This window comes from Sinocyclocheilus grahami, unplaced genomic scaffold (assembly GCF_001515645.1).
Source record: "Sinocyclocheilus grahami isolate Dianchi unplaced genomic scaffold, SAMN03320097.WGS_v1.1 scaffold552.1, whole genome shotgun sequence".
Lineage (NCBI taxonomy): Eukaryota > Metazoa > Chordata > Actinopteri > Cypriniformes > Cyprinidae > Sinocyclocheilus > Sinocyclocheilus grahami.
The window spans coordinates 161,101-187,056 of NW_015505731.1; the positions used below are offsets into that span (position 1 = coordinate 161,101).

The following is a 25,956-nucleotide window of genomic DNA, read 5'->3' on the forward strand; positions in this document are numbered from 1 at the left end:
GAATTGAAATTTTTTTGAGTTAACTATTTCTTTTATTATAACCCCTAGCAGATGAGCAATAAAGAGATATTTCTTTCAGAAAGGAAAGAGATTCACTTAGTTAAAACGCTGAATCTCCATCCAACTCTTTCTTTTCTCCCTCTCTCTTTTTCAGCTCAATCTGCCAGTTCTCTTCAAAGGGTCTCTATGAAATTTGCTGCCATTGCGCATTTGAGTTCATTTTCATTCAGGTTCGTTGGAGTCATGCAGAGCGTTGTAGATGAGAAGAACTCATCAGAATCACGCTGATGTTTTGATGAGAGGCGAAAGACAAGAGATTACAGAGAAAACGAGTGGGGGTCGCTAATTAATGCAGAAAGAATATAAAATGAAGAGACGATAGCTCAGTTTCATCTTCCATTGGCTGTACTCACGTGGATCAGATTTGGAGAACGTGTCTCTGTCTAAAAGATTCCTGTGGAGAAAGAAAAAAAAAAAAACAAGATCAGTATAATTCTGACAGCACGATTAAATGCTATCAGTGACACATTGACATATGAAGCTTTATTGAAGAGGCTTTTTGACAAGTTCATTAAAAGAAAATGTTAACACTTAAACTAAACAACAGTTATAAATGTTGCATAGGTAACTGAAAAAAGCTTAAAATTAATGACAAAAATTACTAACTGGAAATAAATAAGCTGAAACTACAAGTGCAATAATAATTAAGAAAGAAAGAAAGCACATCATAAAATGAAAAATTCTAAATATTAACAAAAACAATAACAGTATAAAAAATTAAAAATGATGTTGTCCAATCAATTCAATAACCAAGTTTATTAACCTTATAAGCATGAAAATAAGAATAGGTTTAGTTTAAAACATTGACATCTAAACCTGTGCAAATCTGACACTGAAATACGCTATAAAACATTGCATAATGACATTTTAATTACTTTTAACAGACTTTTACAAAAGTTTTCACAGTTGCAATTGTAATAATCGTGAGGACATACACAATTGATCACATGATCAATGACAAAATTACTTATATTAATGATCATGTGTACAGTTGGCTTACGGCCCTTCATGGAGGTATTTACTTCAATTTGGACATGTTTTTAGACATGTACCTTAGCAATGTTCGCTTTGGATATACCATGATATAATTCCTGGCATTGCACATTGTGCATTTGAATACCGTGGTAATGGTATTCTTTTAATCACTTTAGTGCCCCCGAATGAAGTACCAGCTTATATATCAAGGTACCACAGTATTACATGTTACTGTGATTGTACCATCATACAAATCATTCTTTTGTTTCTAAGGTGTTTGCTCTCTGTCAGAGCAGTTTTTTTTTTAAATAAACATTATATTCTCCGTGGAGATTGTCCTGAAAGTTAAAGGGATAGTTCATCCAGAATTTATACTATTTATTTATAAAATACTGTCATCATTTAATCACTCTCATGTCATTCTGAATTTCTGTGAAACACAAGTAGATATTTTGGAAAATGTTATTGCTGCTCTTGCATACAGTGAGGTTTGCAAGATTCGCAAATGGAATATATATATATATATATATATATATATATATATATATATTAGTGCTGTCAAACGATTAATCGCGATTAATCGCATCCAAAATAAAAGTTTTTGTCTACATAATATATGCGTGTGTACTTTGTATATTTATTTTGTATATATAAATACACAAACATGCCTGTATATATTTAAGAAAAACGTGTTATGTTTATATATTAAAGGGTCATGAAACCCCCTGTTTCAGCACTGGTTAGTTCTCAGTACTAGAGGTCGACCAAATCATTGCAGATTAATCGGCATCGATAGTTGATTGGCGGAACTATCGGTTATCGGCAAAAATCAATGTACGAGAGTGGCCTCTAGAGGCGGAAATCACTGACAGCATGTGTTGTTTGTTTTGACAAGTGACACTGTGCGCTGCACAGAGCGTAAACTTCAAATGTGCATTTAAATGCAGCCGACAGAATATCCTGCCGTGTAACAGAGCGCCATTCACATACTTTTCCATTAAATTACATTATATTTGTCCCAAATAATTGTTAATGTACATAATGACTTCATCCTAGGCTATAAATTATGTATTGTGCTCTTTCTGTGGCTCTAATACTGTATGCTTCACATAGAGAGCTGTAATACTGATCGCACTCCCTATATATATATATATATTAGTGCTGTCAAACGATTAATCGCGATTAATCGCATCCAAAATAAAAGTTTTTGTCTACATAATATATGCGTGTGTACTTTGTATATTTATTTTGTATATATAAATACACAAACATGCCTGTATATATTTAAGAAAAACGTGTTATGTTTATATATTAAAGGGTCATGAAACCCCCTGTTTCAGCACTGGTTAGTTCTCAGTACTAGAGGTCGACCAAATCATTGCAGATTAATCGGCATCGATAGTTGATTGGCGGAACTATCGGTTATCGGCAAAAATCAATGTACGAGAGTGGCCTCTAGAGGCGGAAATCACTGACAGCATGTGTTGTTTGTTTTGACAAGTGACACTGTGCGCTGCACAGAGCGTAAACTTCAAATGTGCATTTAAATGCAGCCGACAGAATATCCTGCCGTGTAACAGAGCGCCATTCACATACTTTTCCATTAAATTACATTATATTTGTCCCAAATAATTGTTAATGTACATAATGACTTCATCCTAGGCTATAAATTATGTATTGTGCTCTTTCTGTGGCTCTAATACTGTATGCTTCACATAGAGAGCTGTAATACTGATCGCACTCCCTTTCCCTTCGCTCTGTTTTTGTAAACTTCAAACTCATTTATGCCACATTGTTCATTCTTGAAGGAAACTTATGTCTGTTTGGTGGTTAAATAAACAGTTTTAGGATGCTGCTTGAATTGAACGTGACGAGTCTGGTGTCTGATACCTATGACTTCTCCTAGAGGCAGTGCTGCATTTTTGCCCAGTGTGTGACTTACATATATATATATATATATTTTTTTTTTTTTGATAATCATGCAGTGTTTTAAAATATAAATAATTTCAAATATGAAATTTAATCGTAAGCTTAGTGAACAGTTTTGGAGAATTTGATGTTTCCCCATTCAAAGATATAGGAGCACTTGCATGCCCGAGAGGCGTTTCAAAGATGGCCCCCGTGTGACATGACTTGTCTTAAAAGGACTTTGCTTCTACACACCACAGTTTTGGTGACATGCCAATACTACCAAGTATTGAGTACATGTACAGTAAATGAACATACTTTCCAGAAGGCCAACAATTCACTAAAAATGTTTTTTTTATTGGTCTTATGAAGTATTCTAATTTGTTGAGATAGTGAATTGGTGGGTTTTTGTTAAATGTGAGCCAAAATCATCACAATTAAAAGAACCAAAGACTTAAACTACTTCAGTCTGTGTGCATTGAATTTATTTAATACACGAGCTTTACAATTTGAGTTGAATTACTGAAATAAATTAACTTTTCCACGACATTCTAATTTATTGACATGCACCTGTATATATAAAAATAGGGGTGTAATGGTTTACAAAATTCACGGTTTGGTTCAATACAACATAGTGGTGTCATGGTTCGGTTCGGTATGTTTGGTACGGGGGCAATTGGTTACGTCGCAATGTTGGAAATATTTCTGTTTTAAACCATGAAGGCGAGCCAATGGATATCACACACAAGCAACATGCAAACTTTCACTATGCAGTAAGTGAAAGCAAAAACGGAATGACGGAATAATGACGACGAGAGACGAATCTACTTCTGCTAACATATGCTAACGGTATATAGCTAACTGTTTTAATTTATTCCCTTAATATTTCTAATATTACATAGTGAAAAAAATGTGAAGAAACATATTTTGTGTTAAACAGGTTGTTTTTGAAAGTTGGTGCTTGAAATAAAAGCTTTTTATTTCATTGATTTGTATTGATGACTGCAGTGTTAATATTTTAATTGTAGGCCTATAAATCATTGTTTAGCTAATAGGCCTATATTAAAATACCTTCTTTTTTTTTTTAATTGAGGAGAAAATATTTAGTCTAATCTTTTGTTATCCGTGCAGCACGTCAGTTATTTGGTAATTGTTATATTGTTATTCTAATTTTAATTTATTAGGCCTAATAAAAATAACTTCATAATAATAATAATAATAGGCCTCATAAAAATAAGAATGTAACAGGCCTAAATTAATTGGAAATGCCAAATATCTTAATATTGCCAACAATTGATGTTTTTGACAATATCGCTGGCTATCGTCGATACAAGATCATCGTCTTTCGATGCACCCCTGCAAGGGGAGGTTATCACGGAGCAGACAGCACGTTGCCTGTTACGTCGTTTGGACTGCCTTGTTGAGCACAGTGGCACTGAGAACATCATATTTCACACATTTTAAGCTGTTTATTTTCTAAATTAGTCCAACGAATCGAATCGTTCAGTTTGTAATGCGTACCGAACTGAAAGCCTCGTACCGAACGGTTTAATACAAATACGTGTATCGTTACACCCCTAATATATATATATATATATATATATACACTGTATATATACCCATATAATAAAACTCTATAAAAGTAAAGTGATTTTCTTTTAAAGTGATCTGAAGACACGCTCTGCTCTCCAGATATGAGGACACTTGATCAGCTGCGGTAAACTATGAACACAGATATTGATTCCAGCGCTAGAGTTTCACTTCTGTTGATATGAGCTGTGTGCCTCACTCCCAGCGGCACGACTGTCATCACATCTCATAGTCTAAATCAGAAATGGCATTTCTATTATGAGGATTACACACACATACCCACACACACACTCAGGATGGACTCAAGCAGAATAGATGATCAGAGGGAAATGTGTGGTTTTGCTCTCACTAAGAAAGCAGCTGTGATTATAGGTTCTCTCAGCAGCCGCCTGGAAAGGCCTTCACCCTGCAAGTTTCTGCTTCACCTCATCTACAGGAACCTGCTCATAATCCTCTCATTTTCCTTAATCAACTGTGTTTATGCCCACTGCAGACGATAATTACCATGTTGGCCTGAGCCATCAGGAATACAGGAACTGACAAGCAGAAAAAAAAAAAAGTGGACTCTCGCTGACGTACAAAACTTCAGGGTGTTTCATTTATGGTTACGTTTTCCGATTTATCTTTATAGTATACTTTTTATAGTATAAACTGAATTGTGATCTAGCATATATTTATTTTAACTACTGTATTTATAGCTTATTTTACACTCCACGGTTTACTCTACTCATACTTTTTGATGAGTTAATGATTTTTTTTATACATTTTTTTATTTAAAGTAATTTTCTGAACAAATTAAAATAACAAAATAAATACAATTATTAAAATAATCAAAATGAATTATATGAATAGATAATCATATAATATATTAATAGCTAAAAATAAAAAGGAAAGAAAAAAATAATGGTAAAAAACAAATAAATAAAATATGTATGTATATATTTTCCACTCATCATCCTCCTCAGGTGTTAACTGTACGTTGTTTTTTAGTTATTACTTCCTTGACCATTGTATATGGGGGGGCAATTAAATATTACCCATGCCGAATAAAATGAAAAATTGTCAGAAACAAATTTCTAATTAAGGAAACAATTTAGGTAAATTACACATTTGCACAGCTAAATAAGTTCATTCATAAATAAAGTTTAAATAAGGCATTTCGCAGTGTCAGAGGCCAGACAGGTGATCATTTTTGTTGCAGATTAACTGAATGGCGCTGTGGTGTTGTCACGTTCGCTACTGAGAGGGAGCGCAGAGCGAGGAACGAGGAGACGAGGAGTACATCAACAAGGAGATTTTTAATGACATCAAGGGAACCAGGAAAACACACGTAGCAGGAGAGGTTGACACATACAATGCCGGACGACCAAACTAAGAACTGGACTCACTATAAATACACAGAACTAGAAGATGGGATGACGAGACACACCTGGAACTAATGAAACAATATACATAATAAGAACAGGAACAGGAAGAACCAAAAAAGGGCATCAGAAAACACATGGGAAAACCAGGTCATGGAACACGTGGGGAGCAAAACACGGAACAGAGTCTGACAGGTGTAATGAACTGCTGTCAGTAACATCACTTACAGAAGCAAAAAGGTGTTTGTAAGATAAAAGACTCTTTAAAAATGGCAGAGACCATTTTATTTTATGTATTCCTGTCATTCCGTTATCCTGTACGCATTGATTGGCACCAAACTTTCTTAGCGGAAACTTATGCAAGGGCTCATTCTAAATAGAATCACTTTAAATAGGAAGGAATCTAAGAGTAGTATCCTACAACAAGTATAAGAACATGAAAAAAATGCCTTTTGGCACAGTAGTCTTTCTATGTGTTGATTTTTGGGTGCATCCTGAAAAAAAGCATATCTAATGCAGCATTTTCATAGAACTAAACCCAAATCTAATCTTACCTAAAACTTGAACGTGATTCTTTTGCAGGCTTGCAAGCACTGCAATATCCTTCAGAAAATGCCAAACAATTTTTTCTTCTTTCATTCACTCTGAATTTCTAATATGGAAATGAATCTGCCCTGCTTTTTCATCAACGGTTGCTCAGAGGCCAAATGTCAGCGACATTATTACTTTTCTCACATGCAGAATAAATGCAGATGACAGATAAGGTTTTGTGAAACATTTAGAGATCTGTGTGACTAAATTTATTCTGAACTCATCATCATCCATAACACTCATCCCTGTTTATGCTTAGTATATTTAACATGAAAATAAGAAATGCTCATGGCATTTACACAGAGGCATATACATAGTTATTTGCTGTGACAAAGCTACCAGAAGTCTTTTATTTTCAATGAGAGTTGAAGATTTGAGGCAAGATGAGCGACAGCAACTGTTGGCAATAAAACAAAGTTGAGCAAAGTTAAAATGTATGCAAATGAGCATTTGACTACCAACACCAGTGTAGAGAGTGATGTTCATGTGATGTGCTGCTAGATACAAAAACTGGGTCAATGACAAATCAGAAGAAAAATAATTAATGAGCTTAAAATGTGTTAAATTCTTAGAAATGTGCTCTTTAAAAACATAATTTTTTTTGAGAAAAGTTACTCTAAGCATGTAAGCATGTAATGTGGTGTAATCAAGTAGTAAAATATATACCGTATTGGCCCGAATATAAGACGACCCTGATTATAAGACGACCCCCCTTTTTCCAGATGTACCTTTTGGAAAAAGGCTTTTTAAAAACCAAATCTTGTTTTTTCTCAGTAAAACACATTTTGTCTTCAATTATTTTCATATTGCATATTTTTCCTAATTTAATTTTAGTTTTTAAAGTATGGTAAAAACTGGTAAAATGTACCAATTACATTAAAAATATATATACCATATATATACTTTTTGATATACCATTAAAAAAAAAACAGGTAGCCCATCTGAATTGGGACATTTAGGCTATCCATCTAATAGTAGCCTACAAAAATCTCATTAACAGTAGAAGTTCAATCTTACTGTAGTCTTCAAATCTGGGTACTGTCTTACGTTTTAAAATCACAAAGAGAGTTTGGTCCCATCAGGCTAACGTGACAGTCACGACTCGTGCAGCTGTAAGCTTTTCTTTTGTTTTTACTCGCGATCTTTACAACACGCATTACATTACGTATTTCATAGCACACTCGTATTTGGCGCCACCTATTGTTGTGGGTGTATTATTGACATGTCAAAGTCTAGACCCTGAACATAAGACGACCGCGTTTTTTCAGATGTATTTCCAAGAAAAAAACATCATCTTATATCCGGGTCAATACGGTATTTCAAAGGGGTTTTAGCCATTCATTTACACGACAACTGTATTTTGGGGTCCTATAAAGCCAAACTTTTGAAAAAGGGTTTTTGAGAACTATACCATTATCGTCTCTGTGTAAACTACAGAAATGTGAATTTGTGAACGTGGTGCATGTGTATTATGTGTTCAGTCTATAGCGTGAGTACTTGATAATACAGCGTTTTTAGCTATTTTCACGGATTCTGTATGACTGGATTGTTTTCACAATGTTGTCGTCTGTATGGAAAACTTAAAAAAATGCAAAGGAAAAACATTTCATTTTTAGTATGTTGTTCTAATGTCAATATTCTTTTATTCCACTAAGCCTAACTACAACCTAACAATCTACTAATACTCTAATGAGAGTTAGTTACTTATACTTACGTATAGAGAAATGTTACATGAAGTAACTTACAGTTAGAAGAATGTCTAAAGTGGACTATCGGGGAAAAAAATGTGTAAATTCATTATTAATTTTTTTTACAAATGAGTCACACTGCATTACATTTTACAAGCTGGTCTAACTTTGCCTTACCATGAAAAGAACAAATTATTTGATATTTTAAGAAACCTATTGAACTTCTCACACAGTCATGAGGATCTGAGGATCTTTTCTATAATATCAGCCCCCCATTCCCCCGCTGTCATAAACACAACTTTTTAATGTAAACATGTCACCATCTCCAATTTCAATGAATTTGAGAAATAAGGAGCTTTTAATCGAGAATTTAAAGAATTTAGAGAATAACGTGTGAAACGTTTTGCCTGTGTCCAAAAAGCCTGTTGAAAAAGCATGAAGCAGGTGTGGATGATTATCTTAGTAAATTACGCTCTTCACTTGTTGAGTTTAATTTCAATTACTTATCCACTTTTCAACAGCCCAAAATGTAATTAATTTTAAGTATTGTCCTCTGCATATCAAAGAGCAAATAACCAGCCTGATCTTCTTCGTCACGCTTGCTGAAAGACATTGCGAGGGCTCGTTCAAAAAAGAGGAGGATTTTTCAGAAAATAACCAAACAAAACCTTCTGCTTGTTTTGCTGAAACTATAAACCTCTTGCTAATCATATCTAGCAATATTCAAGCACTCAAGACCAGGTAAAATGCATTTTTAAGTAACATCCTCCCAAGGATGAACAGATATACTATATCATAGTGATGGCTCAGCATGAGTACCTGCCATTCTTTATTAATTGCTAACTCTATGACAGCAAGTGCCATCATTAAACTCTATTCATGTCCTTGTCTTCACACCTACTGAAAATCAGAATATCTTGTCCAAAGCTCAGCAAATGTTATTTTCTTTCTCTCCAGGCTGTGAGGAATCCTACTAGAGGTTTAATTATAGCCTTTAAGAGCTGCGAGCTGCAAAAAGCTGAATCCATTATGAGTATCGCTCTGAACCCCCTGTGTCTCGAAAGCAGGGAACCAGTCCACCTTGTTTCCTTCTTTCCGTATCAATCCTTCTTTTTACAGTGAAATTTATATATCCCAGTTCGATACTCGGTGACCCTGAGAAATGTGCTGTTGAGGTCAACAGAGAATTCATTAAAGATTAATCAAAAATATTGTTTCATTTCGGAAAGGTTATCTGAGAGCTGTGTGGATGGGCACGGGCTACTTGGACACGTCTGGAGTAGCAGGATTGTGAGTTACTGTGGCAATGGAAATGATTGTATTGTTGAGTGTAACACGGTGTGATTATATCACAGTGGTATAAAGGTTAACCAGGTTCTTGTGACTTTAAAGAGCAATGAACATTTTCCTTTCTGTGGTAATGTGAAGGACAGCCTGGGCTAAAAGGGATATTCAACATAATATATTTTCGACATACAGTCTATATGGTTGTGATGATAAACAGAGAGAATACTGTAGATCCCTGTACTGGCCTGGGATTCTGTGTTTTTGTCACATGTATTGTAGACATACAATAATACACTTGCAATGTTGGACTTGTACACTCTAAAAATGGCTGGGTTAAAAATAACTTAACTGCTTGGGTGACTCATTTTAACACAACAGGCTGGGTTCCATGAATGTATATACATATTAGGGACCATTCCTAATGGTCGTTTTGGTTCCGATGGAGTTTTGGTTCCTTGCCGCTGTCGCCTCTGGCTTGCTTAGTTGGGGACACTTCATTTCCAGCGATATCGTTGACATGATTGCAAAGATATTATTTAAACTGAGCTGGATGTTGACATCACTGAATTCAATGATGAACTGTCTTTAACTGAAAAATGAGTGTTTACTATTGTCATTTTGCATTATTGACACTATTTTCCTAATTAATGCTGTTCAGTTGCTTTGTCACAATCTGTATTGTTAAAAGCGCTATATAAATAAAGGTGACTTGACTTGACTTGACTTGACCATTCGACAGTTCGATACGTATGTTGGTTTTGAAGTCACATTTCAGAAGTTTGCATCATTGGTCATTAACAAAAGTAACAAAAGCTGCTTTTCCACTGAAATTACCTGCAACAATTTGTCCCAGGAACTTATTTCCTCCAGACCTGTTGCTGTCTGCGTTTTCATCGCAGTCTAAAGTACCGAGAAGATTAGGCAAATAGTCTGGTGACGTAGGTCTGCACGCTTTTCTCAATACCAAGTATGCAAATTTTGAACTTGCGTCCTCAGTAGTTCGGACTTCGCAAGTTCGACTCAGGAGTGTGAACTCCCGCAGACGGGACAACGCAAGTCCGGTAATTCTGCAAATGGAACATCAGCGTACTTGATAACGTCAGTCAGCTCGCCTTGGCTACTCCAATTTTCCTCACTGTATTTACAATAAGACGAAGTATGGTATCAAACACCACTGCCTCTTTTCGTTTTCATTTCAACATATTAATAGCCGCAGAAATATAGTTCAGGGAACGTACATACATTACATTGAAACTAAATATTATATATCAAACATTGCTTCTTTTTATTTTCATTTTAACATATTAATAGATTAATAGAATAATAGAAAAAAGACCAAAGATTACCTGTTAGATTTACCAAAAACAAATTATATCTTATGTTTAACCACTACAGAGACATCAGAGGCAGCGGCAAATGTCAGAAGGACTAGTTGAGGCTGTTCTCATTGGGAAACATGAGCACTGAGTGCCGGCTGATCGCATGGAGCTCACGTCTCCGAAATCGGCGAAGCACATTTTCAAATAGGCACTGTCTTTATAAATAAACCGCAGATTTGAGTTTTAAACAACTACATTCTCGCCTGAAATACTTTTAAAACTAAATTTCATGACACAATAACGGTAATATTTAAAAAAAAAATTGTGAATAAATGGTGGTTGAAATACAATGCTGCGTGAACTCCACCCGCCCCCGAAAGTTCCTGACCTTTAAAAAAGTACTAACTCACGAGCAGGTACATTCTGAGGAGCAATATATCTGAATATCAGCGGCAAAGCAGTGGTACTGAAAACCATGGTGGCGAATAATTTGTCCAGGAGGCATAATGTAAATAATAAATAATAATGGGCCGAGAACTGAGCCCTGTGGAACACCCTGTTTGAGTAAGACAGTGGGTAATTTATAGTTATGCATGGTGATGTAGTATTGTCTGTCTGTCAGTTGGGAGAATAACGCAGCTCCTAACATGCCAAACTCTGAGAGGCGCATGAGTAATAACTTATGACAGACGGTATCAAAAGCTGAGCTGAGATTGAGTAATAAGTATGGAAAGATTGCCCAAATCACCAAAAAGTAGGAGGTCATTGATAACACTTACTAAAGCAGTTTCAGTACTGTGATGCAAGCAAAAACCAGACTGAAATATATCAAACTGATCATTGAGAGCTAGAAATGACTGCAGATGGAAAAGCAGATTAGCGAAGTCAGTTGGGTCCAGATTTGGATTTTAAGAATAGAGTAACAGCAGCAGTCGTGAGTGAAACTGGAACAGTGGCAGAGACAAGAATGGAAACAGTGGCAGAGCTAGGAATGATTTTCCAAAACATCATAGTTACAGTTTCATTTGATCACATTTTAAAAGATGAATCAATTTGTTTAGGTCTTGTTTTATGTCTGCATTTGATTACCACTGGTTTTGACAATAAATTAGTATCAAATCATAAATCCAGAAAAACTAAAACAGAATTTCTGAAAAAAAGAAAACATTTCAATTAACTTTTTTTAAGTTAATTTAATCATTAAAATGGAATCCAGAAAAAAACAGAGATCACAGAATTTAGGAAAAATCTCATGGATTTTTTAGGGCCCTAAAAATGCAATATTAAACTTTTAATTATGTGTTGTTAAATTGTATATACAGGTATTTCAATATTTCTATTAATTAAACATGATTTTTGACTGAAAAAATTTATTTTAACTATTAAAATGGAACCCCCCCAAAAAACTGATTTCATAGGACCCTACATCATTTTGATACACATGCATCTGTTACAGTATATGTGTATTTTACTGTGTATTTACTCATTTTTTACAACCTGAGAGATGAGTGGAAATACTGTCCTCTGTAACTGACAGCATGCAACAGCTGCGGCCCACAGACATTAGGTTTGAAAATAACGTTGAATATTCCTTTAACATTAAGTCACACTCTTCTCTTTGCTCCAGGACAATGAAAAGATTCTTGACTTCAGCGAGGGAATGTAGAAGTGGCAACGTGATGCAAACCTGAGAGCTGGCATTGGAAACAGACGGCTGGCTGTTATCGAATCCTGAGAGGGTTTGTACATGAGAGTAGTAGAGTGTTGTGAGGTGGCAAATTTTGCAAAACTGCCACCAGATCCGTCAGGCACAGCAGAAAGACTATAAAGGAAGCGGCCTACAGGCTTCTTCCCACAAGAGAGAACATACCGACTGCTCTGGTGAAGATGCCAGCTCTATTTTCTGCAACCTTCTGCTTGATTTCACATATTTCATCTCATCAGTCTTCTCCTTCCATATTTCTCTCTCTCTTTCTCGCTGTGTCTCTCTCTCTGTCTATGTCACATTCGCTCTCTCTCTGGCATCAAACTCCGATCACTATGAGCTTGAAGGCTTTGATCACTAAAAAACAGCATTCGCCACTCAGTGAATCAATGCCCTGGAGTCACAGTCCTGTGTGTGTGTGTGTGTGTGTGTGTGTGTGTGTGTGTAAGCAGCCAAAGAAGCATTAACTATGTTTTCCAGCATAGCCTGCCCAGTGCCTCCACCTACATTTCTGCAAAGCTCGTACTTCATACCAAAAAAACTTACCTATATGTATGAAGCACTGCAGTTTCTAGTTGAAATGAACACTAGAGGTAGTAAAACTCTAAAAAAAATTCATTTTCACACAAATTATGATTTACAGGGCCAGAGTTACCATTAAGAAAGCCTAATTTTCACACAATTCCTATGTTATGACTTCAAAACAATTTTAGCATACTGCAAGATCTGAAAACTGGACGTTAGCATCATATATACAGCTTCATTTGTAAGGGTTTTCTAATTCAGTAGGTTTGCTTCGACAAAATAGCTCAGACATGTGTATAATTTAAAATAGCACAGTTGCTTGCATCAGCAAATTTATTTTTATATTACTTCTGCTTTTATTAACACTATCGGATAGGTTTAGGGTTGGGTTTGGTGTAGAGGATATATTACTTTTTAACACAATAGAGCTCTAAACTTTTAGCGACACTCCCCAGACATTTTAATTCTGAACCACCGCAATACATACAATACGTAAGCAACATAATAAAAATGCCACAGTACGTGCCTGTTCCAACATAATAAAAGTGTGACCATAGACAAATATTGAACACAAGTTTTAGTGCCACTTTCTGGACAATTCACTTTGAAACTGACGCAAAATGTGTAGTAAGGTATGGTGTTACAGGAACGTTGACACAAGTGTGCCTTTCCAATGAGCCTGGGTTGAGTGATATGGAAATGTTTAGATTTCACTTTGTTAAATACAGAAAAAAAGAAAAATTGAGTTTTTGTCGAATATCACCTGACCAAACCAGAAAACAATTTTCATCGCATTCACTTGTCGAAGAAAGTTTGAACAGCAGTAACTGATCGTGATATCTATGGGCTTTTAAGATATTCCACTAACCTAGCTAGTTGTTTTTATTGTTAGCATTTTATTCAATTTAAATATTAGAAATGTTAGAAAGAAAGAAAAAAACCTTTTTGATATCAGTCTGCATGTGATGGTCATCTTTCGTATCTCCTTTAAAGGCATTTTAAGTATAAAAGCTCTATATTTACCAGGCTATTTTAGAGATATCAATGGAAGACTAGAAATGCCACTTAAAAATAAAATGCTAGAATCAACTAGAAATGTATTCATTAATAAAAATAATCAATAAATCACTTTTCAGAATGAATAATAAATAGACAGTTAAAACTGGTACTTAATTTGATATTTATTTTGTTATTTTTAATATGTTAAATGCAATATAAATGTAATGCTAAATAAATATTTACAAAAAAAATTAGTTAAATGTAACAGTTTGGCTCTACTTTCAAAATGACTAATAAATAGATATGTTAAAACTGTTATTTAATTTTTTTATTTAATATTTATTTGACTTGTACGGAAGATGGATTAGGGCCAAGCAAAAATAAAAAAAATAAAACCATCTCGATATTAAAGTCGTTAAATTTCGAGAAAAAAGTCGAGATAAAATGTTGAGATTAAACTCATTAAATTTTGAGAATAAAGTCATTATGTTTCGAGAAAAAAAACGTGTTAAATTTCGAGGAAAATAAGTCTAAATAAAATGTTGAGAATTAACTCATTAAATTATGAAAAAAAGTCGTTATATTTCGAGAAAAAAGTCCAAATAAAATGTTAAGAATAAACTCATTCAAATCATCAAACATTTTATTTAGACTTTTTTCTCGAAATTTAACGACTTTTTTCTCGTTATTTAATGAGTTTATTCTCAACATTTTATCTAGACTTTTTTCTCGCAATTTAATGACTTTTTTCTCAACATTTTATTACGACTTTAATCTCGAGATGGTTTTATTTTTTGATTATTTCTTGGCCCTAATCCTCTTCCGTAGACTTGTAATGCTAAAATATGCATTTTTAAATTCAGCTTTTATATTTAGGGCCAAGCAAAAATAAAAAAAATAAAACCATCTCGATATTAAAGTCGTTAAATTTCGAGAAAAAAGTCGAGATAAAATGTTGAGATTAAACTCATTAAATTTTGAGAATAAAGTCATTATGTTTCGAGAAAAAAAACGTGTTAAATTTCGAGGAAAATAAGTCTAAATAAAATGTTGAGAATAAACTCATTAAATTATGAAAAAAAGTCGTTATATTTCGAGAAAAAAGTCCAAATAAAATGTTAAGAATAAACTCATTCAAATCATCGAACATTTTATTTAGACTTTTTTCTCGAAATTTAACGACTTTTTTCTCGTTATTTAATGAGTTTATTCTCAACATTTTATCTAGACTTTTTTCTCGCAATTTAATGACTTTTTTCTCAACATTTTATTACGACTTTAATCTCGAGATGGTTTTATTTTTTGATTATTTCTTGGCCCTAATCCTCTTCCGTAGACTTGTAATGCTAAAATATGCATTTTTAAATTCAGCTTTTATATTGAAAAATGAATTAAACAGTTTAAAATATAAGCATTTATTGGTCGATTTAATTTCTGAATCAATATATTGATAAATCATTACTTTACTGAAGTAGCACTCATTTGTCACCACAGTCAATAGGTTACAATAAGTAATAGCGAATAATTCCATAAGTGTTTAGCTTCTGTTTTATGGAAAGAAAATAAAAATGGTATGTGTAAGCTTTGTCAGTTTGTGTGGAGGACAGTCATATTATCTGTGTGTGTTTTTCAAGGTAATTCAAAGATAATTAAATTTCACCACACCAAGACTGATTGACTTCACCCTGCATTACATGTACCACCTGGATTTCATTTATTAATGAATTTGCTGTCCAGTGACATCCAATATTATAGGAGCTAACAGAACTATATTTCAGGTTTGATATTGATGATGGAACGATGAGTACATACTGTACGAGAGGAATCACTGCTCTAATCCACTTTTTAACAAAACCTCATGAAGATCTGCATCTCAAAACCAATAAACAAAAGACATCTATGATAATGAAGGCATTCCAAAATAAGCCTGTCACCACCCCAAATCGGTCTTCTACATCTTAAAGCTTTGATGTCTTCTAGATTTAGCTGCAGGCAAGCCCATTTTCTCAAGCTGGATTAGAGGAGATTATGCAATGCATTTCACAATATCTTGAATGATGTATCAATTTGACAGCAGGATCTCTGAATAAAGGAAACCTTCAGGGGGAGCTGACACATGATGTGTTTGAGGGGTGTGAATTACCATCGAGGGACCACCTAAAACCATCTTTATTTAGATGATGATGCAGACTAGGCTTCTAGAATCACCAGACAATGGATTCATTTGCATCAAATTAAGCTCAGCGATCATTTTATATCACATTATATTACTGAAGCTGACATTTGTTTTTCTTGTGTTTTACCTTATGCTGGGTCTGAATATGCCTTCTTCTACACAATATAGGCTAGTAAACAAAAACAGTATGCAGTATGTCCAAATTCAAAGTAATCAAATCAGTAAGCAAAAAGTACCCGGATGACCAAATACTTCCACTGTGATTCTGCAGCGCACATTCAATGGACACATTACTATCCCACGAGGCCATGGAAGATGCATTGTGATTGACAGTGGAACCATAGATATGTATATGTAGATTCCACATTCGACCGCTCCAGACATGTCGACATGTCTGCCATCTTGAAATGGTCAAAGTGTCATCGCTCAGAGTTTTCCAATGACCTTACATACAGCGGCCTGAAGAAACAGCCTCTAATGAGGCATCTATGCATATACATCTATGATTGAAATCAAGCAACTGACACTGGTAGGTCATGCAACAGTAACAACATTGGGAGGGGAAGTATGTCCAAGTTCATTCATACTATCGATCCACCTATTATCTTTTACATAATATATTGAATTATTTTAATGCTTTTATAGTCAATCAAAAAACTGCATTTCTTTGCAAAGGTTTTGCATTCCCTTATGGCGCTTTTCCACTGCATGGTACGGCACGGTACGACTCGGTACGGTTCACTTTTGGGGGGTTTTCCACTGGGTACAGTACCTGGTACCTGGTACTTTTTTTAGTACCACCTCGGTTTGGGTTCCAAGCATACCGTACCATTACCAAAACGTGATGTGTTAACTCTGCTGATCACGGATTGGCCGGAGAGAATCGTCACTACCAGCGACAATCGTCACTGAACTTGCGACACAAACACAAAAGAACCGCTAGATTTAAATCAGCACAGCCAGCGAAGGATCGAACGCAACTGTTTTGAACGAGCGCACCTTTTTTAACAACCAGAAAGTGGCTGTTCCCCCTGTTGAGGAAGTACAGATGTTTCTCTCGCAGAGGAGCGGATCCAGCGAGAGCTTGATGGGGCGACGCAGAATGAAAAAGTTTTTTAGGAGTCGCGGCAGTAGAGGCGGCGCAACTATAATGACATGTGAATAATCCCGCCCATTCTAAAGCGATACTAAACTGCAGTGGAAATGCAAACCGAGCCGTGCCGTACCGAGCCGAGTCGTACCACGCAGTGGAAAAGCGCCATTAGGTTCACTCATAGAAGCACTAAAATAGTTTTTGCTCCCACCTCATATTATTTCCATCAACAGTTTTGTGAACAAGCACAAAAGTTCTGCAAAAAGTAGTACAAGAGATCCAAACGAAGTCTTTATGTAATCTTCCGAAAAGTATTTAGAGAACAATGTTTTGGTGGTGAATGACTATATGTCAGTACAGAGTGGCATTTCTTTTTGAGACTAGGCCTACTTTGCATACAAGAGCTATTGACAACTGCTGATTTCACTGGAGGGAACATGTTATTAAAATTTTCTACACATTGACCTCAGTATAAATGTGACAGATTAACTTCAGAGTATATAACTAATAGCTGACAGCAAACACACCCACAATCTCTGGACATCACGTCTTTTGTTCTGTTTTTGTGGAGTTCTGTATATGTAAGTGTGAATGCGGGGGCTAGGTGTGATAATACTTGTGATATAAACGATCTGTGGGAGGCCATGTTTTGCTCCCACTGTTTACTTCCTCTTTAAAATTCCTCTTTTTGTCTCAGTGAAGTTCCCTTCAGGGAGCGAGTCGTGTAATTAGCCATGATTAACTAGATGTCTAATGTGCATGTAATGACAAAAAAGAATGACACTGAAATATTACGCGCTTAATGGGCTCCCGAAGATCGTTAAACACTGTACGAAATGTGTATTCATAATGTTATTTTGCAAGTCCTTTGCTAACCAAATCTCGCTCTCCAGGATTCACTCACATTATAAACTCAATTAAAAATCAATTTTACTTTGAGGTCATTTTTTGCCAGCTGATTTTTGAGGCTACTCCAGCAGCCCAGCTACACTGAAGTGAGTCAGTGCCAGAGCTATAAGCACCATAAATATGAGGGGTTTTTTTAATTTCACAAGATGATCATTGATTGTGTGGATTACTTGGATTATTGTGATGTTTTTATCGGCTGTTTGGACTCTCATTCTGACGGCACCCATTCACTGCAGAGGATCCATTGCATAACAAGTGATGTAATACTGAATTTCTCCAAATCTGTTCTGATGAAGAAACAAACTCATCTTGGACGGCCTGAGGGTGAGTAATTTTTCAGCAAATTTTCATTTCAGCATGAACTATTCCTTTAATGCTCATTGGTTTCAACAATAGTGATGTTTTGTTCTCTTATAAACTGCTTGTGAATATTCCCAAATACTCACAGTTTGATCTCTTCATGGGATTCGTGATTGTTGACATATTTCTTATAAAAAAAGAATGAAGCAATTGTCTTTATTAAATTCAAATTGGACAAACCACATAAGTGTGTCACAAGCACAACATCAACAAATCCACAATGATAAGTAAGAACTGTCCATCTTGACTGCACTTATTTCACTCCTTCCCTAACTGAAGCCGCCTACTCTCGTCTACTTTCTAAGCAAAGTGTTTGCCATCTCAAATGAGCCTATGAATATGGCCTTGGTCAGTGCATATGCTGGACTCTCTTGTGAATTTCCGGCGCTAGGCATGTGTCATCTGCCCTCAGGGCGCGATATACAACACACTGTAAAACAGGCCTATTTCCCACTGCAACCCCTTTTTTCTCTCCAACAGAGGCCTCCTGTGCAGCTCCCCTGAAATTTTAACACACACCCCGCAGAGAGCACACACACTGGCATCTAGGAGTGCCCGTTCATGCCCTTAAAGTGTCTTCAATCACCACTGCCAGCCCCCCGCTCAACACCACTTGAGCAGAGAAGTTAGAGAGGACAAAGAGGCCTGAGCTCCATTAGAGTACTATTTTAGACCCAGAGCTGGAGATAATGTCCACTGTTCCGGCCAGCTGGCTAAAAGAGAAGCTGTTGAGGGAAAGATCGTGATATCTCAAAGATGGAGCTCCATTTAAGGGGTGGGGGCAGTGATTTGACACTGAGTGGAGCGGTGGAGGGTTGTAATATAGTCCTGATTACAATGCCTTCTGAATAACGCTCACCTTCGGCCCCCTGTCGGTTGGGTCGCCAAGTCTTCGCGAACAAATCTTTATTTTGAACTTCTTTTTTTGTGAACTGGATGAACCATTTCACTAAATTGGACTGAAATGCCTGAAACTGTTTACGGTTCAAGTCAGCACAGATCTACAAGTCACTCAATCAAAGCTCACTTTTGGATGTGCCAGACAGTCACTCAGACTCAAAATTAGCCAATATCCCAGAGTATGCCGCTATTTACCCAACTCGTTCAGTCCTCCAGTTAGTCCAACAGTACAATGGACTGAGAACAGGACAGACATGTTCTATATGGGTTTCAAGGGGGCAAAATGTATGTTTCTGATGTCTTTTGCTGCAGAGCATAACAAATCAAATGTACTGGAAATATAACACTGATAATGGTTCTCGAGTCAAGAGTCAGTTAAAGTGAAATTTCACCCAAAAATGAAAATGTGATGTTTATCTGCTTACCCCCAGGGCATCCAAGATGTAAGTGACTTTGTTTCTTCAGTAGAACACATTTGATGATTTTTAAGTCCAACCGTTGCAGTCTATCAGTCGTATAATACATGGCAATGGTAACAAAATCTATGAGAGTAAAAAAAACATGCACAGACAAATCCAAATTAAACCCTGCGGCTTGTGACAGCACATTGATGTCCTAAGACACGAAACGATCGGTTTGTGCCAGAAACCGAACAGTATTTATATAATTTTTTACCTCTAATACACCACTACGTCCAACTGCTTTGAGCGCGCGCACGGCTTCCGGTGTGTGAAGTGTGTACGCGCTCTGGCGTAGTTTACGCAAGCACTGGAAGTGATCTCTCGCGCATATATGTCACTCATTGTTTACACAGTGCACAGTCATTGTAGGTACGACGGCTAATCAAATGGTACTTACTTGTGCTTATCCAGATTGTTCAAACCGACTTAAAACTAAAAGATTACGTTCTCTCACGCCAACTCATTCGGGAATTATGACTTTCCCAACTTCTGAGCCTGCTCGCCTGAAGTTATGGTTGATTGCTCTTCGGCTGGATATCAACACACTGTGACGAGTTGGCTGCCTCCCCCTCATTATCAGCATCACCCCGTCCCTTAATCGCCGCCCTTCGCCAGGCTCCAGACATGAGTGGGTGTGTGAGAGAGGAGGGGCGCTGAAATAGCCAGGGCTAGTGGCGTGTGATGGGGCACACCTGAACCGAATGGAGCCTCATCGCCGCCGCTGCTTAAATGCCGAGCGTGCCTCTCCTCGGGAGACCGGTCTCTTCCCCGTGCATGCACGCTGGTGTCCTCGTGGGTCCAGGAGGGGTGCGTAGAGGGACTCCCGTGCCGCCAGAGTCGTGAGCTGCCGGACCCGCAGTCCGGACGAGAACCGCAACCGTTACACGGCCGTCGGGCAAGGATGCTGGTCCATCTAGTCCCTTCAAGCGCCATGGGCAGAGAGAAGGACGAAGCCGCTGATAGAAGCCGCCGCCCCTCGTGCCCCGGACCGGAGAGGGGAGTGCGTGCGGCCGCCGGACTCCGCCCCTTACCTGGACCCTTCCTTCCTGACCACTGCCCTTCCCTTCACAAACCCCGCAGCACGACGAGGACACCAGATCCCCTGTTTATTTTGAACACTTGATTCCCTTTTTTCTGGACACTTTGTTTATTTTCTGTTAATAAACTGTGTCTGTCGTTTGCTCCTCCCACGACAACACACCCATTAACGTAAACTACGCCAGAGCGAGTACACACCTGATTCACGAGATTCACTTCATATGCTCTAGACATGTAAATCTGCATTTCACATCATTGCGTGCTTTAATGATAAAAATGCGTATATGTGACATCATTGTGTGATTATGTAAACAAACTGGTGATTTGGTTATCTGAACTAGTTCATTGAAACAAATTGTTCAAAAGAAGCAGTTTGCGGAAAAGAACCAGATTTCCCATCACTAGCATGTACTACACCTGCGCTTTCGCATGAAATATATATGTTCTGCTCCAGTGTGCTGAGGTTTTGTTGAAACATTTACCAATACATTGCATTTTACAATACTTGTTGTAGCCGTCACGATGTTGGAGAAATGTCAGATAGAAGAAATTAAAGCACTCTAAAAGTGTTCTGAGCTTGTTACGACCCAAACCAGTAATGCGTTGTACCAGCACTCAGTAGAAACTCAGGATAATTTGACATGGGTCCTGACACGCATTATGAGAGAGTTCTGCAACAGCTGGAAAATCAGTTGTTGGAACAAACGGAATTGTTAAGCAGCATGAGACAGGAAGATAAGACAATGTGAAACATCGACAACAATATATTGAAGCTACAAACATCAGAACCTAGCGCTGTGACTGAACCAGGAGGGACGTAGCATGTCCACACTGACAGTGATAATGCTGCAGGGTATAACACAATCACAGCCCATCAGAACATGTTTACATTTTTATATTTAAAGTGAATGTTAAAAGTATTTGCAACCTATTTTAATTCTGTAATGTGACATACTAGTGAATGAAACAGAATTTTCATAACCTAGAGAACTAAACATCCAAGAGCTGCCATGAGCAAAGATTCAAACTGCATTATTTTAAGGCGTACTGCAATGACATTTACATGTACAGGAATGTTAATGGAAATAAACAGAATGCTAATGCTACTGTTTTATAGTTTGAAGTGAAATGCCTTCTTTTATAGCAGTTATTTATCAGGGCATGGAGGATGAATATTAAGTTCACCTGCTTCGAGAGCTACGTAATAATCGAATTGTTAGAATATTTGGTGTTTTTGCCATAAACGATAAAATACTGCCTTAATAATTGGCAAGATTTTACAAAACAATGCCTACATAGGTTTCTGGATATTAGTTAGCATTAGCCAAAATGTTAACATGCAAAAGTCATTTTAGAGGTGTTTTATGTTTTGATTAACCCTTTAGGCGCCAGGGTTTTTTTTGGAAAAATGCTGGATTTTGACATCAAGATTTCAAAAGCTTGTGGCTTGAAAGTGCTTAAAGATAGAGATCTAATGTAAATTAGAAAAATGTTGGGCATGACTGAAAGTTTATGTGGGGTGTAAATATTCTCATCTAATTTGCATAGTATGACGTCATCAGGGGGCGGCCCTCCTGAATGTCATAATATTCAGGAAATAATAGATATTGAATTGATGTTTGAACCTATTTGTTTTTTTTTGTCTTTTTATCCTCATTACAAATGATCAGAAAAGAGGAAACCAACAATAAAACAGGAGAAAGTACTAAATTATTACTATATTACTGTACTATATAGTAATAAAACGCATGTGAACAGTAGCCTACTTTTTGATCTGTTCATCAGTAATATTCAGGAAATAATAGATATTGAATGGTTGTTTGAACTTATTTGCATGTCTTTTTTTTCTTTTTATCCTCATTCCAAATGATCAGAAAAGAGGAAACCAACAATAAAACAGGAGAAAGTACTAAATTATTATTACATTACTATACTATATAGTAGTAAAACGCATGTGAACAGTAGCCTACTTTTTGATCATTTCATCAGTAATATTCAGGAAATAATAGATATTGCCCTGCCACACCCATCCCCGGTGGGCAAAGGGTCGAAATCATCACTCGGTTGTGCTTCGAGAACACTCTCGCCTTTTACGGCGGCACCATTGTGCTGCAAAGATGTACCGAGAGAAGCGCGATCATTAGACGACCGATCGTCATTTCCAAAAGGAAAATATTCCCCTTCAGAGTCAGAATCGGCGAATAACATTTGCAACACATCCTCACGGTACAACTTTTATTAGCCATTTGGCGATTTTCTCTCACAAATCTCACAGCTTACCCGCACGCTATGAACTGAACTGCTTCCGCATCAATGACACGATAGCTCACTTGCTCTGCTATTTCCTCAAACACTTTGAATAGGAAGGTAACGTAATTTTGGTCTAGAATCGAAGTACTACATGTCTGCCATCTAGTGGTAGGGAATACAAATGAGATATTACACCATATTAGGATCTACAGTCTATTTGATTAAGTATGACGTCTTTGGCGCTAATAGGGTTAAAGCTACACTGTAAATTTTGGCCCGGTTGGCCAAATGTGAGTTGGACTTTGGCTCCACTGTTCCGCACAGATGAATCCTCCTGAATGGTTTGAGGATAAATAAACAATTGTTAAATAACAAAACATGGAAAATTGGAAATCTGAAAAATGTCTTATGAGCAAGTAAGTAGCATATATGCCATTGTTGGTTTGGCTTATTGAAAACAATTGTTTTAAACAGGCCAAAGTAGTAACAGGTTTAGAGACTGGCATTGTTACCAACATGGACGCTCATTTGTGAAGACAGACAATGTAGCAAACTAAACATTTCCAAAAAGCTAAGCCATTGATTCAGTGTTTTCCCTTATTGCTTGCAAACTCTTCGGCTCGAGATTCATTTGTTGTGGCATCAAAGTACTACGAGACCTTCCACAGCACTGACCATTGTATTTTTATTTCCAGATATAACATAAACACTCACAGACAAATGACGGAAGTATGCAGTTTCCTTGCAAAATCTGTCCCAACAGCTCTAAAATATAAATAATTACTATAGGTTTACTGTAGTGATTCAGGATAAGGCAATAACATGGTTTGGAAGATGGATTTATGATGTCCTCGCTCGTTTCAAATTTGTCAATTTCGAAGTTACAGACCGTAAACCTACTTAAAAAGAAACATTTTTTATGAAAAATGTACACTGATGAACCATTCACGGAAAGTTCATGTCTTGCTGTATATTAACAAGGCAACAGGATCCATTTTAATGTCATGTTGACTTGCAATTAGTGCTTGATGATTAATCGAAAAGTAATCGAAACTGAAATTCAGAACCTCTAAACAACATAATTTTCCTATGTTGTTTATTTAGTATTTTTTTAATCCTGTTAATACTTTCCCCAGGGTTGCCAGGTCAGCGAAACTAAATAAGCCTGTTTGCTATTCAAAGCTTCAAAACTAGCCCAATTACATTTTTTCCTGCAGCTTTCCCCTCCGTCAAAATAGTGTTCAGGGGGTGGGGGTGATCGCTTTATTTAAAAATGGACTAAAAAACAACCCGCAGCAGCAGCCCATATTGGCAACCCTGACTTTCCTCTTAAAACATACTATATGGTGTATAGTCACATGACTCCGTCCAGTCAGAGGCATGGAAGCAACATAGAGAACTCAAACACCAAGTCATCTGAGCAACAGGAGCAGAGTAAAAATATGCTTTTTACATATTTTTAATGTGAAAATATCCTTTTTACATTAAAACTGAAATGTGACTTTTTTCATAAGACGTTTTCATATCAAGAAATGTGTGCTTTGTTTTTATTTGTTCGAAATATTCAATAAATACCCATAGTTTGTGTTTCCTTCAATAATTTTAAAATCACAAATATATAGTTGAACATATATACAGTACAAACAAAGTGAACTATGAGGGCAATAAATAAATAGTAATCAGGGTAAAATTGTCAGTTAATCGAGATTTTTATTTTAGGTCATATTGTCCTGCCCTACAATACTTGCAATACAGTTATTTGGAGAGGGATTTTGGACCAATGAGAGTTCACTGTAGGTGTGACTACCAATCACATTGCCACTGAAATTAAAACCAAGTCACCATCAAAATAGTCATTATGCCAGGTTACCACAGTGTTGATTTCCAAAATTGATTATTCCTCATTGTAGTCCCCAGGGCTTAAAGTTCTCCGACACCGAGCCGGATCTCCGGCGTGCCGTGTTTGGCTGCGGGGAAAAAAAGTCATCCTACATTTAAAACACTTGTTGATATCACGTTCGAGTTCATGAGTTCGCCTACCAATGTATGAGAGGAATACAGCTTTCACTCTCAACCAAACTAACATTACTAGCCAATCAGAAGTTTTTGCTGGGCCTGGGTCTCGAGCTCGACACATTGAAAAAGCTGCGAGGCGCAATGGTCTAAGATTTCCATCTAGCGTCATATTTACATTCAAAATAAAAGTTTCTGACTTTGCATGTGGCCAAATATTAAAATGAATTAAATGGATTTAAATGTCGTTGAATCACATGAAATATCACCAGGCCGTTGGCGCCCTCTGCAGGTATTTGTTATAATATAGGCATATTACATTGTGTTTTAACAGTGTTGTTCAATAAAACCATGTACTTGGTTTTGATACTTTATTTGAGACCAATTATTATTGCTTCATCGTTACTTTATATATAAATATAGCCATATTAATGCCTGCTTTTCCACTTAGTTCTATTTGTATTACTAAAAAATATCAGATTAATCACTTGTCAAAATAATCAGATTACTTGATTAACAAAATAATCATTAGTTAAGCACTAGATTAGTTAAAACATTTCAAAATACAACTGCATTGTTTGACTTTTTGTGATTAAAAGACAAATATTTTGTCATTTGAAAATTTCTTAAAGTATTAAAACATTGTCTCGTTCTAGTGAACCAAGTATCTGCATTTTGTCTCACCTTGTGAGCTAAGTGTATTGTCACACCCCTAGTGTCTATGAGCGTGATAAAGCTTGTAATT

General features: G+C 36.5%; 1 protein-coding gene across 1 annotated transcript in view; it reads right to left on the reverse strand.

The window, feature by feature from the left end:
- cpne5b (copine Vb) overlaps positions 1–25,956 on the reverse strand; it is a 195,182-nt gene that overhangs the window by 137,218 nt on the left and 32,008 nt on the right. Inside the window, exon 2 of the mRNA XM_016238961.1 lies at positions 414–454. Within this exon, the coding sequence (XP_016094447.1) occupies positions 414–454 (41 nt within the window). The remainder of the gene's footprint in view (positions 1–413; positions 455–25,956) is intronic.